This window comes from Capsicum annuum, chromosome 8, assembly GCF_002878395.1.
Source record: "Capsicum annuum cultivar UCD-10X-F1 chromosome 8, UCD10Xv1.1, whole genome shotgun sequence".
NCBI classification, from domain to species: Eukaryota; Viridiplantae; Streptophyta; class Magnoliopsida; order Solanales; family Solanaceae; genus Capsicum; species Capsicum annuum.
The window spans coordinates 147,367,905-147,387,145 of NC_061118.1; the positions used below are offsets into that span (position 1 = coordinate 147,367,905).

The window sequence follows — 19,241 nt, forward strand, 5'->3', positions numbered from 1 at the left end:
TGGACAACAAAAGTTGTGTGCAACCGAGACCAATACGTGGTTGTCACATCATCATATTTTACTGTTCACGCAACATATTTAAGCTCAAATTTTAGATTTCTTAGTTTCCGTTTGTTGTTTCTTAGTTTCAATTTCGTTGGTTCCAATACTAATTGGCAAACAAGTACTTATCTACTAGATTGTTAGTTAGTTTTTGTGTTCGTTCATTCGTGTTACACATTTGTTGTGTGCTTTTCTCTTTTGTGAAATCGTTGTATCTTGTTGGTTCAAGTCCGTAACAAATTTTGCTTGAGTCAACTCAAACGAAAATCTATTTCGGGCAAGAGTAAACTCGACCCTCAATCACTGGCGAAGTACAAGTCGGCTTTCAACACTTGTGAAACCAAGTGTGAGACGATCAAGTGTGCGAGAGTGTGGTGAGGTTGTTTCAAACTAACTTGTATTTTGTTTTGTAGGTGTTCTTTTCTTTCTTTTTTTTAGGTACAATTACAAGGAAATTCGCGGCTTCCACGTCTCAACCCATGGACAACAATGCCACCAATGTCATTTTAGCCTACCTTGACACTATGTCCCGAGACCTAGTTATGGCAAATGAAAGGTTGGATCGTATTATAGGTCAAAGGGAGCAAGTGGGCTGCCCAGACACATGTCAAGAGGAAGGCCATAGCTCATGTGAGCTATGAGGTAAAAACACTATTCCCTACACTCCTATGAACTTAAAATGTTGTGTTGTGGCTAGTAGTGGCCAATTAGATGTAGTTACGGATTTACCTAGAATAGAGGTATTTGAGTCTCCCTATGGTGATACTCTTGGTGATGTTAGGTTATGTGAGGACCAAACTCTTGTTGTAAGTATGCAAGCACTAGTTGATCCTTTAGATGACGAAATTGATTCTTCTTGTAAGAATGATTTATGTCTATCTAGTGCTAGCCCTTATAACTTGAACAAGGTTTTATTACCAATTGACAAGAGTACTCACACACTAGTTGACCCTTGTGCGAACCAAGGTAAGTCTACGTTGGTATGTGAGTTGCCAACAACTAGTGAGGATGTGAATGAAGATCAACTTACTCATGAATGTATTCCACTACTTGAGCATGTGTGTGGCGTGCTTAAAAAATCTCAAGTTAGTGATGGTTTTTATAGAGTTGATCTTGATGGTGCACGTGACTCTTTGAACATCTTGTGTGGTAAAAGCCTTGCTAGTAGTTTTGTTCATAGAGATCATGTGTATGGAAATGTTGTAAATGATGGCATATGTCTTTTTGAGGTAGGACTTCTAGGCCGTGTCTCTCTATTCTTGAATGTTAGTCTTCTTTTAATGAAAAATGTCATACGTGGTTGTGGGAGTGACATTTTAGGGGAAGGAAGGGCTAACCTCGGCTTAGACCTTTGGCTACTTCTCCCATTTGACCCCGGCACCCTCCGGGAATGTGGGAATTTCTACACTTCCTACTTGATGCTTGGTCAAGATGACAAGCAATGTTTGATTGTGGGTGCTAATAAAGAAAGGCAAGGTTCCTCCTTGTCTCTTTTTGTTGATGATGACCTCTTCCTTTGTGCCATTTATACTAAGGTTTTCATGTTCAATACAAAGGACCCGTGGGTATACTCCAAGTTTGTCCCACCTTGGCATGACATGTGATGTGTTATTTTTGCTAACCCTAACCCCTCATATCATGAGGATGTATGCTTGTTTGTCTTCTCTTGATTTTGCAAGGTACGGATTCGAGGTCGAATCCTTTTCAAGAAGGGAAGGATGATACGGGTACAACCACGGAGGTGGGTTAGTGCGAGAGTGAATGAACTCGAGACTTGGAGTGTACACGTGAAGTGCAAATGAAGGCCTAACTAGGCTCCAAAATCAGTCCATACAATGCACTCCAAGGGAGCCCACTTGAAGACTTTGACTAAGGGGTCATTTTGGACATTTCACACTATTCTTGTAATACACTATAAATACAACCTTCTCGGGATTCATTCATTAGATTTTGATGATGATGAATGTTGTATAACATTGAAAGACAAGTCCTCTCTCCTTGAGGCACAAATATGAAATTGTAACTAGGGAAAGCAACTTGAGTGTGGAATCACTCGTGTTGGATTCAAGCTTGAAACGTTGGTCCTTGGGAGATCGAGATCCCTCTTGTGCCTACGTAGGAGATAGGTTAGTGTTGTGTGTAGTATTAAAGGTCCAAAGGTGTAACAATTCTTGAATTGTTAATATTATTCCCTCATTTGGTCTATCTATCTATCTTTATCTTATTGCACTTTGTAGATTCATAGTGGACTGTTTTGTGTCCATCTATAATTCGAAATTTGTTCTCATTGTATTCATCTTGTTATCATTGTGTTGCTATTGTTTTTGGTGTCAAATGCACCATTGTTATCTCGTATTGTTGTTGTTGTAGTGAATCCGAGAGTGGTCTCCATCTTAGTCCTCAAATCCTTAAGATTAGTGGATTGTTTTGGAGTTGTTTCGTGTTTCCATTGTTTTTCCCGTATCACTATATAACAAAGTTGGTCTAACCACCACTCTATAGAACTTTTCTTTAAGTTTGGGAGGTACTTTTTTGTGACACAAGATACCGGAGGCGAGCCTCCATTTCATCCACCCTACCTTGATCCGATGAGTGACATCTTCGTCAATCTCTCCATTCCCCTGAATCATCGACCCAGATACTTGAAACTATCTCTTTTACTGATAGAATGAGTGGCAGGATTAACAACCACATTGGAATCATGAGACACCTCGTTGAACTTATACTCCAAATACTTCGTCTTAGACCTACTCAATCTAATCCCTTTAAACTCAAGGGTTTGCCTCCAAACCTCCAACTTCGCATTAACTTACTACAAGACTCATCAATCAGGACAACATCATCCGCAAAAAGCAAACAATAAGGCATATCATCCTGAATGTGCCGCGTCAAAACTTCCACCACCAAGGCAAAAAGAAATGGACTAAGCGTCGATCCTTGATGTAACCCCCATCAAGACAGGAAAGTGCTCTAAGTTCCCTCCCCCCGTCCTAACCCGAGTCTTGATTCCGTCGTACATATCCTTAATCGCCCTAACATAGACTATTGGTACACCTCTAGCCTCCAAACACCTCCAAACACCTCCAAAGAACCTCCCTGGGAACTCTATCATTGGTCTTCTCTAAGTCGATAAACACCATGTGCAAATCCTTCTTCCTTTCCCTTTCCCTTTCCCTATACTGTCTCCTGACGAGATAGATCGCTTCTGTAGTCAAGCGCCCTGCATAAATTCAAATTGATTTTCAGAAATAGTAACAATCCTCCGCAACCTCAACTCTACCACCCTCTCCCAAACCTTCATAGTATGGCTCAACAACTTGATACCGCTATAATTATTCCAATCCTGAATGTCACCCTTATTCTTTATACAACGGAATCATCGTACTCCACCTCCAAGCTTCAGGCATCCTCGCTGTCTTGAAAAATTATGTTAAAACAATCGAGTCAACCACTCCATACCTACCCCTCCTGTGCACTTTCAAAAATCCACCGGAATCTCATGTGGCCCTGTCGGTCTACCCCTATACATCCTATGAATAGCTCCCTTAACCTCCTCAATCTTAATGCGCCTACAATAGCCATAATCGCAAAACCTCTCGGAATGCTCCAAATCCCCCAGCACAATGCTAGTATCCTTCCATTATTCAGGAGCTTATGAAAGTAAGACTGTCATCTCTTCATAATATGACCCTCCTCCACCAAAACTTTGTCGTCCACATCCTTAATACACTTCACCTGATCCAGGTCCTGAGTCCTCCTCTCCCTAACCTTGGCGAGCCTGTACAACTCCTTATCTCCACCTTTACTATGTAACGTTGTGTATAAACTCTCAAAAGCAGCATCCTTAGCCCTCGTGACCTCTAACTTCGCCTTTCGCTTAGCAATCTCATACCCCTCTCTATACTTCCGTTTATCTTCTTCATCCGTACTCTCCGTCAACTTCGCTCCACCTTCCCGTTCACCTCTTCGTTCCACCACTAGTCCCCTTGGTGCTTGCTCGAACGACCTCTCGAGACCCCCAACACCTCCCTAACGGTCTCCATGATGCAGTTGGCAGTCTCATCCCACATAATATCTATATCCCCTCCACTCTCCCAAGCCTTCCTCATCATCAACTTATCCCCTATATCTAGTGCACTAGCTAAAGTCAACCTGCCCCATCTAATCCTTGGCTGATCCTCCATACCTCTCCTCCACTCCTTTACAATCCCCAAGTCCATCACCAAAAGCCTATGCTGGATCGAAAGACTCTTGCTCAATAAGACCTTACAATCCTTGCAAATACCCCCATCCCCCTTTCTAAGTAGCAAGAAGTCAATCTGAGTCTTGGCCACCAAACTACAAAAGGTAACCAGATTTTGTATGTATTGACGAATAACACAAACAAAATTATATTTTAACTATAGAAATTGTTATTGTTATACAGTGTTGCTGATTTTCATCCTCGTGTGTTATTTTATTTCAATTAAAATCAACAAATTGATGTCCAAAACACATCAAATGTCGGATAAACAAACTACAATGACCAAAAATACTTAGTAAACCTGCCCACCAGCAAAAGGAACAGAACTCACTGATTCTTCCTCCTTTTTTTAATGACCAACGGATGCAGATAACCAGAATAGATACCAACAGACATTGAAATTCACCATTCACCATATCCATTCATCATTAAGATTCATTTCAAACAATAAGCAAGCACAGCAACCATATTTTTTAAGTAATACCCAGTTGTGATACATCCTTGGACATCAAAGAGTCGTACAAACGGAAATAACTAGCTATTGATACCATCAAGGGACTTCCAAATTGAACTGGATTTCAGTGAGTGGAAAAAAATAAGGACAGCACATCCAATATATTCTCTTGCTCATAAAAGCAAGAGATAGTAAATGTCAAAATCGAGTCGATACATCTGTATTCAATAAGAGTACTGCAAAATAAGACGAGGCACAGAAACTGCTAGCATTTCTGCAACTATATATCACCTACTTAATATAAAAAGAATTATATGTCGAAGCAAAGAATCATAGGCCACCTATCCCTACATCCCAATCGTGATAAACAAAAACTGAAGAAAAATAACGGTTCGTGTCTATTTAGCCCAAGCAACTGAATCAATCTCAGCTTGAGCAGATCTGTACAACTCTAGTCTCTTTGCTATAGAAACACGACGCTGCATTATAGCTGGATCCTCATCCAACAAAGTACCCAGCTGTTTCCCCTACAAAAAAAAAGGTTGGAAAGTGGAGCACATATTATTATATACATCAAAGTCACCATCATTGTTACTCTTTCTTCTCCCACAGCTGAACAAACCCCACCCCAACCACCCAAAACACTTTGACCAAGCAAGAAAATGGAGTTTTCAGGTTAGTTGAACAGTGAGGTGCAAAATTCTCACCTCCTTCTTTCCCAACTCTGTGAAGAAATGATCAAGCAAACTGCGTTTGGCTTCCCGTACTTGACAATAAACAACAGACTTAGGAATGGAATTCCTCAAACTAGCACAAACCATATTGACATAAGACAAGACATTCGATCCTGTTGAAAAGAGCCCATCAGAGGAAATAATCAAAATAATTCATAATCAATAACACCTGATCAGAAGACTAATTGAAAGACAATTGAATTTCAAGGAAAAGGTTAATTCAAAACTCACCAATTCTTCGAAGATAGGATTCATTGTACCGGTCAAAAATTGAGTGTGTTGGATTCCCTCCCTTCTCAATATCTTGAGGAAGTTTCCGGAAGAAATCCACTGTCAGGTAACTACACTCCATTTCAACAAGCTGTAGAGTTGCTTTTTTGCTTTCATCCCTCATCCTTTCCAATGATTCAACAGCTGCACCATTGACCTCAACTCTAAGAGAGGGATATTGCTTTAGCTCCTGTAAATAACAAAGACCCAGTATATGCATTCATTTACCAAAAGATAATCAAAGTAACAAGAGAATACTTGGACTTTTTCCGTGTTGAAAATCACTGAGCACAGTGCTTTACTGGGATTTATTTGCTTAACTCACCAGAATGAATTTTTAAATCCTAAATGAGAATGGCTAAGATTCATCGCATATGTTATTTAGCCTTTCATATATATCAAACTCAGAATAGTAATTTAAAATGGCAAGTGAACATACTGTAGTCTCACTAATTGACTTGTGAACCAGATCCTTCAGTATAGCATGAACCTGAAAGCATCCAGATGAAATAGTCAAGTAAATATTTTTCCTCAACTACACAAGAATGTACTAATCAGGCCATTATGTTTAATCAAAAATCCCTTGTGTATTTCAGAGATTACTATAATTAAATAAAGTCGAGCAAACAAAATACTCCACAAGTAATTCTCTTTCACCATTAAGCACTTAACAACGTAGCAGTTGCCAAACTATCTCAGCTTGAAACATATAAATGCAATTGATGCTTAAATCCTGGTGGGATTGAGATAGTTCAACTTTTAGAACTTTTAGAATAATACAGAATAAAAGTAAATAAAAGCTCATTGTTGTTATTCCAGAAGAAAGTGAGTTCACCATAGCATACATTTTATTTTTCTCACAAGTTCTCATTTTTAAGGAGAAACAACTGGTTTCTAGGTCTTGAAATGTTTGCATGATATTTAAATACCCATTCAAGTTTAGCTTACATCTTTCTTGAAGAATGTCTCAAATACTAAGAAAAATCAAATTTGATTTAAAACCAAAGCAACCCGAAATGACAAATCGCAGACATTAGGTTTCTTGTTTGCGACATTAGTCCTAAATATTTATGAAATATCACATTCAATAGTGAGCGATCATTGCCCATCAAGAGTTCAAAGTCAGAGATCATATTCAACAGTCTTATTATCATAACCTCCTAATTGAAAAAGAAAACTGAAATAAGAATCACGAGAAGGCGGAGGAAAAGACAAAGAAGAAGTGAAAGGGGGGACCTGGAAGGGAATCCTCAACACTCAGGGTAAAAAAGAAGCTAATTGGAATCATTCATGCAGAGCTAGGGACCTAGAACGGAATCCTTAACATCCAGGGAACCCCAAAAAAAAAAAGAGGAAGAAAAAGCTAATTGAAGGCATTCATGCAGAGTTATCTCATTAGACTCAATTGTCGAAGCATGTCAGAGAAAATTTAATTGTGTACCGCATCAACAGCTGCTTCAGCAGGGCCCTTGATAGAAATCAAGGAGGATTCAATAAGACGGCGATATCCTTGCTCAGGAGCAATCAGATGGGGTTGATATCCATCAGCTTCAGTTATAAGTTTCCTTACATTGTCCATTGAAAGCTGCTTATCAAATTGCAATCTTTTCAATGCAGCTGGGAGCTGACTATCAAAGACATTATAAATTTTATCTCCACCTGGTCGTCTGCAACGAAAATAAGATTAGAACAAAGCAGCACTGCTAGATTAAAAGGACATACGCAACAAGGAATACTTACACTCCATCAAGATGTTCTTTGAAGATCCCATCAAAAGTACGACAGACTTCCATAACCATGTACAATTTTCCCTGCATTGATAAATGTAAACGTACGTAAACAAACTAACATGAAAAGTAGAGAACCAACTCATTTCAGCTAGAGTAAAATCTGTCAGGCAAAATTTGATAACCAATTGACAGAAAATTCAAGATGATACTTACTCCAGCATCGGTTGCAATGGGTTTCCCAAGACGGCTCAGTTCATTTTCTAGTTCAATAATGGTCTTGTTGATAAGAGACTGAAGACCTGGAATTCTTGACTTGATAACAGTCTCCAAATGCTAAATATGCATCAAGAAAATCAAACAAAACAGTTAGTACTCAATAAACTGAAAATCATAACTAGTAGCCTGTTTGCCCAAGCTTTTGGGAGGCCGAAAGTGGTTCCAAAAATGGTTATTCTAAAAAGAGTGACGTGCTTAGCCAAGCTTTTGAGAAAATAAGTGTTTCAGAGGAATATCAGAAGTTGTTTTTTGTTTCTTCAGAAGCTAAAATAAAGTAGTAGTTCTCTTTTTGAACCAGTAACTTTAAATAAAGTAGTGTTTCCCTAGAAGCACTTCTTTGAAAAGCATTTTTGAGAAAAATACACTTAAAGAGCACTTTTAAAAAGCTTGGTCAAACACTTATTGTTGCACAGGAGTGTTTTCTAAATTTATTGGTCAAACACAAGCCATTTCTCACCAAAAGTACTTTTTTAAAAAACACTTTGGAAAAAACATTTTTCAAAATAAACTGATCTTAGAAGCTCGGCCATAAGATACAAGTCAATTAGTCAAGAATAAAGAGCTCAAAACTTCATTTAGGACAACCAAAAAACAATGTATGTAGAGGAAGATGTTCTAGAAAATCGTATCCCAAGACTTTCCCCAGAGGCGCATGAAATGAATTTAACAGGTGGGAACATGCTCTAATTAAAAAGGTTTATGCACCAAGGCACCTAAACAACATTTCAGAATTAGAAAAAATATTCTTTGAAGATATAACATACTTTTGACATAACTCTCCCAAGATGTTCCGACCCCATCCTGCTGGCAAGATGCCTGTATTCAGGGGTACTAGAAAAATACTCCTTTTCTCTGCGCCTGGCAGCAATCATGTCAACATTTTTGTTAATATCCGCTTGAGACCGGTTGACCACACCTATCCACGGAAATTGTAGTTTATATGCTCGTCCTTCCAAGATCTGAAAATCCAAGAAGATGAATTTAACAAACAAGCATTGCTTTGCCTTTATATAAAGGTGTGATCAACCACCTCGATATGGCTCAAAAATTTGCTCAAGAAATGAAGTAGGTACAGTATCCATCCACAGCACAAGAGAAGATATGCTTACTAGTTTCGCTAACAAAATAGAGGCAAAAAGAAAGGTTGACTCAAAAAGGTAGTATTCCAAAATTCTCAGATAAGAAATCAACAGGCAGGACAAAGGATAGGTGTTTTCTGAGCATCTTATATCTTTGAAATCAAATCATGTCTACAACTTTAGATATTTTAATGGAGAGCTGCTCTCTAAGTCAAATTTGAAAGTAGAGCTACTAGTAGTTCACATAAAAATACAATCCAGAAAGCATATTTTGTTTCCTATTCAATGCCACAAACCAAACCTTTTCCAATAAACCAAAAAAATATCAACAAAACTGGAACAAATTCAAATCTTATCAAGGACAACCATGCCTTACCCATTGTCTTTGAAATAAAATCCTTAAAGCAAATTCAAAACTAACCTTAGGAATTTATGAATGACGATTTACAAGATTTTAGATCAGTTTCATATCCACTTAAATGCAGATTGATCTTTGTTTAATTTTTTGTTAATAGTTAGATCTTGTCTGATCATTCTTACTTTGACATGTTCACTTAAACAGACTTTACTGTATATAGGAATTACTTTTAAAGACAACATATTTGAAATACTTAAGATAGCATATGCTACCAGACTCTTCATTTGTCTTAAAGCACTCGTGTGAATGGATGAGACATGGGGATAGGACTTTCATATAGATCCTGCAAAAATAAACAAGAAACCTGCTACAATGTCAACGCCTTCAGTAGGGGAGACAAATCCACATCTGTTACTTATTCTTGTTTTATGTTAGCCTGTGCCTCTTGTTCTATATAACCAAGTAAGTATTGGCTTCACATAAATATATTCTTTTTTGATAACCATGGTGTCTGGACCAGCAACAGATATCAAGTAACTCTATCTACTAACGCTAGTAGAGACGGGAAGAAACCAACTAGTCCTTTTATCTCTATTTGGGATTTGAACAAGAGTACAAATGAGTTCCCCTAATCATTTAAGAGACCCACTAACAAGTTACAACATAGATTTTCCATCCAGACCAAAAATTAAAGAAGAAACTTCTTTTAAAAGTATAATACCAAACAAACCATTTACAACAGAGCTCCAACATCACTTAATCAAGCCATGCTTAGTGCAAATATACTTTTTCCCAACAAACAAAAATAGAAATAACATTATATAACCAAGTAACAAACTTACATCAACCGCATCGGTACCCTTATCCATAAGATCAATCTTTGTCAGAACACCAAAGGTCCTTTCCCCTGAGGCAAGTAGCCTTTCACAGTGTTAAACGGCAATATAATCATCTCATTTTCAAAATCACTATTGATATAACACAATCTATAATGCAAACTAACTCATCCAGTACTTAATAAGAGCTAGCATGATTCACTGCATCACACCACACAACACAACACAAAAAGAAAGAGAGCCAAACGTAAAGAGATTATTATGCAAGCAAAAACTTAAGCTACATTATTTGCTCAACCAATATTACTTTAAATGAGTCAGAAACCCAGAATTTTATGTGTATAAGACAATATTGTTGATATATATTTATAAAAGGAATGATTTTTGCAAATGTTAAAAGTCGAAAAAACAATTCAGGGAACCCTGGAAGCCTAAAAAAGCAATAAACATTCAAATAAAAGCAAGAAATAATCAGACAAAAGGTGCCCCCTTAAAGTGACTACACGGCCTATTGATCAGTTGCAGCCACTGTGTTTGGTTAGGTGACAAGGCCAATCTGGATGGTCTTATTTTGTTAAATCATAGGGAGCACTAAATTTACATGCTTGAAAGACAATCCACTCTTAAGAAGTAAGGTAACACGTTAGAACAGGAGCAGACATGGGGGGTAGGGGATAATAAGCAGGGGGGAAATTGGGACGGGAATTAAATTTGTTTCCATCTTGAGTGGTTATCAGTTGGTTAAGAAATTAAAATGTTATTCTCAATTCTCACGTAAACAGATGTGGGAAAGCTTGTGTAGTCTTCCGAAAACGATGTTATGCATGCAAGACAAGAAAGTCATTCTAACATACCAACACGAAGAATATCAGGAGTCCTAAAACCTTAATGAATTGGTTACCTAGCCCCTAAACGGCTTTTGGTTCAACCAGATCCTCCTACAGGTTTTATCAGATTAAGAAGTTTAACCAGCCACCTCTAGTAGCTTTCATCAGATTAACAGGCAGCTGGGAACCTATTCCAGGAGCTCTTTATTCAAATACTTAGTCACCCTCAGATTGTGGAATATCAAATTTCCACACCTGCTTTAATTTCGGCAGTGAAAACTCGTTAAGTGCAAATATTATATCTTCAAGAATGCAGTACAAGAAAATATTATTTCTCCCTGATAAAAAAAATATTCTCTTCTCAGTCTACTGTATTTTCTTTATTCAATTCCTTGAAATCCAAGTCTTCCTTCTCTTCCTTTGTCACATTTAATGGTTATATTGCATAGGAAATACTGTGCATTCCTTATCAGGAAGAAAAGGGACATAAAAACAAAAACTAGAAGTTCATGGACTTCTAACACAACTTGCACTGTATAAAAGGTATCGTACAATAGGACTGCGCTTCAAAACACCTTATGTAATGGGGAGCAAGCAGGTGAGAATCATTCATCCTCTTACTTTCATGAGAGTCTCACATCACATGAAAGAGCCAGTAAAATAACGCATATTTTAACGTGCTTACCTTGTACACAGTAGTAATGTTTAAAAAAAAATTGATAAGTCAATAAAATAGAACGAAGACAGCAAAGAATAACCGGATACAGAAAGATAAGTTTCTTAAAAGCATGCGGATTTCCTAGTCTATCCCAAAATTCCAGCGTCTACTAAATTGTACAATTTGCAAAACAATAATTAATTAACTAGATCTAGCTATTTGACATCAATCAAACTATGCATAACTGATCAAATATAGCAAGCAAACTAGAGAAAGAGAAGGAAAAGAAAGACGCTTTCAAAGTCAACCTTTCGGATCTACTTCGCGAGAAATCTTAATCGCATCTGATGTTGCAAGATCTTGATTGGCAGGAGAAACAGCAAGAATAATGCAATTTGGCTGCAATTTAAAGAAGCAGAAAAATCGTTACCTTATCCAAAAGAAAAAAAAATCAGAAAAACTTTCCTACACATGTCAAGTAGTAACTGAGACGCTTTCAAAAGCCAATATATATTTACCAACATTTAAAGTATAGAAAGTAGTAACATTCCCAGTGTAATCCCACAAAGTGAGGTCTGGTTAAAGTAAACAAAGCAAACCGCTCAGAATTTATGGCATGTATGGGACAATGGAACAACAACAGATGGAAGTAGCATTGGAATCACAATAATCAGGAAGTACAAACAACACAATCGAATAGCAATGTTCCCTTCTATTTCAATGTTTGTGATTCCTGATTTCATTTTGAAGTCGTGATCCGAATGTTACTTGCCTTTCGACTTAATTCCAGTTCCAGTTCCAGTTCCAGTTCCAGTTCCATTTTACATGCGCAAAATGACCATTCCATTTAGGGGGGAAATTGATGGTGCATCAGGAAATTCGTTCCATCTCAAACTTTTATCAACACCCATTTAATAGCCATTGCCATTCAACTCATACCAATGATCCCTTTTCCCTCCCCAAGCTCCAGAGCTACCCCTAAGTCCCTCACCCTCATTGACCTGAAATTGGCTACTCCCTACATCTTCCCCCCACCTGTTCTGTTCAACCCCTCCAACTTTTCTACTATTATCATGCCTTCCCAAACTCATTTTGAAACCAGATGTGAATTAGGTTAGGGTGTACCCCAATATTGATTCCAGCTTATATCAAGAAAAAATCCAAATCACACAAACCATCTATACCATATTCTAATTCCACACTGCCAAACTTCTTCCAAAATGTACCGGATTGGCCCATAGCAAACTCGGCGCTGCATTATTGTTCTCCCTCATAACTGTAAACACACCAGATAAATGCCCATAGAAACAACAACAACAACATACCCAGTGTATACCCACGTAGTGGGGTCTAGGGAGGGTAGAGTGTACGCAGACCATACCACTACCTGAGGCTGTTTCCGATAGACCCCCGGCTTAGGACCGACAACAGTATAACAAACACAAAACATAAATGCATATAAACTAGTACAATACGCCTAAATGCCCATAGAAAATTAATAATAAAAGAAGGTAAAACTAACCTTCTCAATATAAGCGCGAACCATGCTTTCAATGTCCGCAACAATGCTATCAGATTGACCCTCTAAATAAATGGAGAGAATTAATTCAAAAATAGTCCACTATCACGAAAAAGCAAGAATCAAACTAAGACTGATGATTCAAAACAAACAACTCACCAACTGCTACTTTTGTAAGTCCAGGAAGATCTATCAGTGTCAAGTTCACGACTGGCAATGACCAAAATCAAAATTTAGCTGTCAAAAGCCTGATCAACAAACAGAAATATACAACATGGAAGAACAATTGCAGATCATGTTTATTAGGGACTATCTCAAAATTATTTGATGGCTGGAAAAGAGGGACACAATTGGCAACAACAAAAGGCTGCAACTCAAATTAAAAGTATAGCTCAATAGGAAACAAATGTCAAAAACATCATATTCAACATCAAGTAGATCTCTTAACGAGTGATACAATTTTGAAAAGGTATCCACTAAAGCATACAACACAATTATGGTTCACCAGCAAAGCTCTCCTACATGAGATTTTACCCAAGAAGCTTTAATTGTCCAGTCAATACTATTTAGTTGCATTAATTGTTGCAGAAATATTTGCCTCCACGTCACAAGGAAACAAAAGATCACTATAATTCTGAATTTCAAATATATAACAGTGACAAGGTTCAAGTTCTTATTTTTCTCAACACAAGTAAATGACTTGGAACCTTAAACTGAATTACAATACACCATTGCCAATAGGGAAAGCTAGAATCTCTTCATACCATTGGGAGAATATATACTGAGATAAATTGGTACACTGGATATCTGTTTGCTACGGCCTGTCTCTCGGTCAGTCTCATCAGCAATCTCCTTTCGCACAGCAGCTGAACAAGATATACACGGAATTTAGAAATCGAAAGGACAATAAAGTAAGGTGAAACTACAAGGAAGATAACAAGAACAGTATGCTAAAGTATATCGGCGATACATGGGGAAGGAGAAAATTCGTACTGCATGACCAATACACTTTCCATCTCAATTTATGTGGGACTTTTCACTTTTCAAGAATCAAAACTTCGACCAATAATTCAAAATATATTTTTTCATCATATTAACAAGAGAATAATTGCATCACATAGTTCTTTCGTATAGTTTTTGAATAAATTTTGATTTTTTAAAAATATTATGTTCACCTAATCCAATTTACCTTTGAAAATTAGTCAAATTGACTCTCAAGTCTCAATAAACAAAAAGGGTCACATAGACTGGGACGGAGGGAGTAATAGTATATGTTGTCCAACAACTCACCAAAATCAGTAAACCTCTTCCTTGGAAGGTGTCCAAATTCTGCATATTCTCTACTACCTTCTTCTATCCGGTGAAGCTGTAGGACAAGGGGTCGACGAGTGACGATACCTGTACATGATATGTTAATAATATTTCTTGTGATGGGATATTGATAAAACTTTATGTGAACAGCACTAATAATGAAGACAATCTTTACCAGATCCACGAGGCAAAAAATCCTTTCCGACAATGCTCTCAAGCACTGAAGACTTCCCAGAACTCTATAAGCCATAAAAAATATGACAGGTAAGCAAGCAATACACTAATATTATTTAAGATATATAATCAGACCAAAGACACACGATAATTCACAGCTACAAAACCATCAGAGTGCAGACAATATAAATTGAGTCAAAAGGAACAATAAATGTACATGAATGTTCACAATGTATTCTCCAGTTTTTGTTGTTTTTAATGTTGCAACAATTTTTCTTTATCCATGAGCAATAAGTTTCGACATATTGGGTGTATCAGTATTGGTATTCTCATGTCGGAAGAACAAGTTCTTTCTTTGACCCTAGTTTCTAGGGAGTATATAGAAGTCGGATGTGGTATTTGGATATTTCTTCTATCAAGGATCTGCTGGAACACAGTGAGCTACAGGATCCTATATTCATCACACTATCGCAATAACATCCAGCAGCTCATAAAACTTCATCTGCACACAGGCTCTCTCACTTTAATCTTCTATATTACAAGGGAGACGAGACAGCATCATTACATATTCCAAAATGTACCAAAATCACCAAGTCAGTCAAGAATATATCGGAATCGTATATATTGACAAAATACTCATTTCATCATGAACTGCATATTATAAAGCTAAAAGACATAACCAAAGATTCAGACACATGATAATAATTCATAGCTATGAAACCATCAGGGTGCAGACAAACTCAAATTGAATCAAAAGGAACTGATAAATGTACATGAATATTTACAATCTGATACACAGTGAGCTACAGTATCCTATATTCATCGCACTATCCAATAGCATCCAACATCTCATAAAACTTCATCTGGACACATTCTCCATCTCATAAAACTTCATCTGGACACATTCTCTTTCACATTACGCTTCTATATCTATGATGGAGACAGCATCGTCACATATTCTGACTCGGTCAAAAAATACCAAATAGATCGGAACCCTAGATATTTCATCATGGACAGCATATTCTCAAGCTAAAATAGATCATCAACGATTCACAAATCTTCTTCAATGACAAAAAATGAAATATAACAATCAATCACAGATCTGAATCGAACGCAAAAAAATCACTACAACGATGACGGAAAATGAAAGAAGGAGATCGGAGATACCTGGCCACCAACGACGGCAATAGAAGGAAGCGCATCCCATAGAGTAGGCAATGCACTCTCTTCACCGTGATCGCCAAGGGCTGTACAAGCTCTCTGTAATCTGTTAACCAATTGTATTAGATTCTCCATTTGATCCGAGTCAAAGATCGGCGAGTTGACTCAGCGTAACGTAGTGGAACAATAATTGATCGGCGGCAATGCCGGCGATTTCCTAAATTGATCGATGACGATTCAGAGAAAGGAGAGAAAAGGCTAACGGGTCGAAATTAGAATTTGAAAATGTAACGGAGAGAGAGAGAGGGAGAGAATTTAAAAGACGGAACGCGTCGACGTCGGTTGGCGAATGTAAAGGTTGGTCCGTTATAATAAATTAAATAATTAATTAATTAATTAATAATCAGAGACTTGTAGTTTGTCATTTTTTTTTCAATAATTAAATTTTTCATTAATCATCAAAAGTGAACATTACAAAACAGAGCTTCGCAAACTCAGCTAGCTACCAGATACTTCAATCTACTCGATCAACATAAAATACAATATCTAAATTAATCTATAGATCAGTAAGTGTATTTATAATCAAAAGTGATGCGACCATAATTTCAATACTCCTTTTGTTCGTATGTTGCTAATACAAGCAACTTCTCTAGCCAAACTCTCCGTGTTTCGAGCCTTCTTCTTAAAAATTCAAGCATTTCTTTTAATTCGTAGTATGTTAGTGAACTCTGCGTAAATCATCTTCACTGTTCTGACATCGTACGGTGCATGTATATTGATTTAAGGTGGTGAAAGATAAGGATTTGTGGTGGTGTGGATTTTGGTTTATTAGTGATGTTATGGAAGATGAAAATGTGGTTGTTTTTAATGTTGTGAAAACACATTAATTTGTCCACAAAATCCACTTTAATACTTAAATTTTATAGGTAATTATTCCCCCAAAAAATAATTTTCAAGTAAATTTTAGACAACCCTAACAACTGATATGACAAATTCAATAAAATTCAGTGCATAAATGACCAAAAAAAGGTGAAAAAAAGTGATTACCTTTTAAATTTTATAAAAAAAAACCTTTTTTTTTCTCACACCCCACCACCCCTCTCTTCTCCTTTGTCTATGTTTTTTTCACTTTTACCCATCCACTATCTCCAATCAAATATATAGCAAAATATTTTTAAGTATCAAAATTTTAATTATTATTTCTTTTCAATAAAATTCGAAGCAAAATATTTTTAAAAATCAAAATTTCAACAATTTAATCCAAAATAAAAAATAATGAACCTCAAAAAATGATCGAGTCTAACTTTCGAGGGAGGAGGCTTCAAGAAGAAAGCATTTGGGGTGGGAGGCGGAGTGAGGGGCAGTAATAGATGAAAAACAAGGATGAGGTAGCGAGTTGCAGATGCGGAGTAGGGAGAGGGCCGAGGGGTGACTTGCAAACTCGAGTCTCTGACGTGGCTCTAACGTGACGCGTGTGTACAATTTTCGTAATGAGAGTAATATGATATTTTTTGGTGGTATAAAATTCACTTGAAAGTTATTTAGGGGAAAAAATAATTATCGTAAAGTTAAAGTGAATTTCGTGAACAAGTTAAGGAGTGTTTTGATGTATTTTCTCTTTAATGTTCAATAGTAATATTGTTTACTTTTTGTATTACAGTGGAATTGTAAAAGTTAATTTGGATTATTGTGTTAGTTTTTAGAAATTAAGGATATACAGAATATTAAAAAGCATATCAAAAGTCTAGAATATTTTTAAAAATATTATGGTCAAACATAACATCAACTCAGTTTTCAACTTCAAAAAACATCAAATAAAGTGAGCGCATTTTGATTTTTATGCCCAAACATCATGCAATATATTTCAAGTAACAATTGAAAGAAACATGATATTAATAGCACCAATATTAATCGTGGCCATTGATACTTGTAACAGCCCATATTCAAGTACATATATTGGCGTATTCAAGTACGTGTATTGGTCTTATTTATATGGAATTAATTTTATTTTATTTTATTTATACCAGAATTTGTCCGTCGATGGTTCCATACGAAGGTTATTGAATAAGCTTTCCAACGATATAAAGATTTTCAAAAACGGATAGGTTTCGGATATAATCGACCACGTTCGAAACTATAAAAGGTGGTCGGGATATTGGGAATAGTAGATGTGCAGGAAAATTTCCTGCACACAAACTACTGAGGTCAGCCATTTTTTTGGGGTAACTTTGAACGATCATAACTCCCTTAATATAATGAACTGGGAGAGCTTCCACCTATGAAAAGAAAGATCTTTGAGTCTTCTTTCCAATGCAATTGGTTTCATCCAAATCCGACATCTGAGTAATGAGTTATACTCGTTTTACTTCAGCCTCTCAAAACAGATTTTTAGGGTCAACTTCAAACAATCATAACTCCTTGTACAGGACGAACTGGGTGGCCTACTTTATATTAAATGAAAGACCTTTGAATTATCTTTCCAACGATACCAATTTCACCCAAATCCGATATCGGAGCAAAGAGTTATGGTCGATTTACTTTAGCCTATCAAAACAGTCCACCATGGACAAATTCGGATTTACTTAAATTTTAAGGGCAATATGGTCATTTTCCATCACCTCATGGACGAAAATTGGTCATTATATACATATACTTAGCCTCATATCCATCATTTATCATCCAAATTATTGAAGAATAAGAAACACTAGCCTAAGTTCAACTCCAATTATCTTGTGATTCAACCGTAGAAAATCCAAATTGATTCCGTAGTTGTGTTCACCGTCTCGAGGGCTTCGAGAAGCACCCCTTATTTGTGCCAACGGGACTTCGAAATCAAAAGGGTCATTTTATGGTAAGGATGTAAATTATGTTAGTGTTATTTGTATGGATATGTATATATATATGTATGTGAGCATAAGAAGTATGTTATTTGATTGTTGTTGAAAGATGATTGGCAATGATATTGGATTATTCTTGTGCATGGTTGGATTATGTTGAATTGTGAAGGGATTTGGTGTGATGATGTGGTATTGAAATGATGATTATATATATATACATATAAACCTATTGTTCAAGTTGGTTTTTGGAATGCTTTGCAAATATTGGTTGTATGGAATTATGGAAGAGAATTGTGGTGTTGGGTTGCTGATACTAGATGCCAAACATTTTATTGTAGATAAGTGATTTGTAAAGGCGGGAAGTTGTGTTGAATTGGTATCCGAATCTACAACGAGGTATGTAAAGCATACTCTAACGATGTTCTTTGGCATGAAAACACCAATGTTCCATCAAGTAAGACTCCGAGGTTGTCCAAAAACATGTATTGTTCTACATTACCAACGAAGTTGTTTCCATTCTATAAAGTGTCAAAATGTTTCATTGATATACCGAAAGGCTCCTATTTCATTGTTGTGATATTGATGATTCCGAAACACATTGTTGATGTACCAATGAGTCTTTATTACATCGTTATTGTATAGAAAGTCTATTACTTGGTTCCTATTGATGTATCATTATTCCAACGGTACTATATTGGCATGAACACTAATGTAATAATCTCAAAAGCTTTT

At 36.7% G+C, this 19,241-nt stretch overlaps 1 protein-coding gene across 1 annotated transcript; it reads right to left on the reverse strand.

The window, feature by feature from the left end:
* Positions 1-4,871: 4,871 nt before the first annotated feature.
* On the reverse strand, positions 4,872-16,061 carry LOC107839311 (dynamin-related protein 5A). Its single transcript, XM_016682738.2, has 16 exons — positions 15,679-16,061; positions 14,513-14,576; positions 14,317-14,424; positions 13,791-13,892; positions 13,186-13,236; positions 13,030-13,091; positions 11,816-11,906; positions 10,029-10,093; positions 8,514-8,708; positions 7,687-7,806; positions 7,484-7,554; positions 7,185-7,410; positions 6,183-6,233; positions 5,705-5,933; positions 5,447-5,586; positions 4,872-5,266 (listed from the first exon to the last, which is right to left on the reverse strand). The coding sequence occupies exons 1-16, from the start codon at positions 15,805-15,807 to the stop codon at positions 5,138-5,140; spliced, it is 1,833 nt and encodes a 610-aa protein (XP_016538224.2). The 5' UTR covers positions 15,808-16,061; the 3' UTR covers positions 4,872-5,137.
* Positions 16,062-19,241: the final 3,180 nt, after the last annotated feature.

Bases quoted from the DNA above. Each gene is read 5' to 3' on its own strand.
- LOC107839311 (XM_016682738.2), bottom strand. From the start codon at position 15,807: ATGGAGAATCTAATACAATTGGTTAACAGATTACAGAGAGCTTGTACA. The intron at 13,893-14,316 runs GTGAGTTGTTGG...TATCTTGTTCAG, and splicing joins GAAGAGGTTTACTGATTTTG to CTGCTGTGCGAAAGGAGATT. The intron at 7,555-7,686 runs GTAAGTATCATC...TTATCAATGCAG, and splicing joins CCATTGCAACCGATGCTGGA to GGAAAATTGTACATGGTTAT.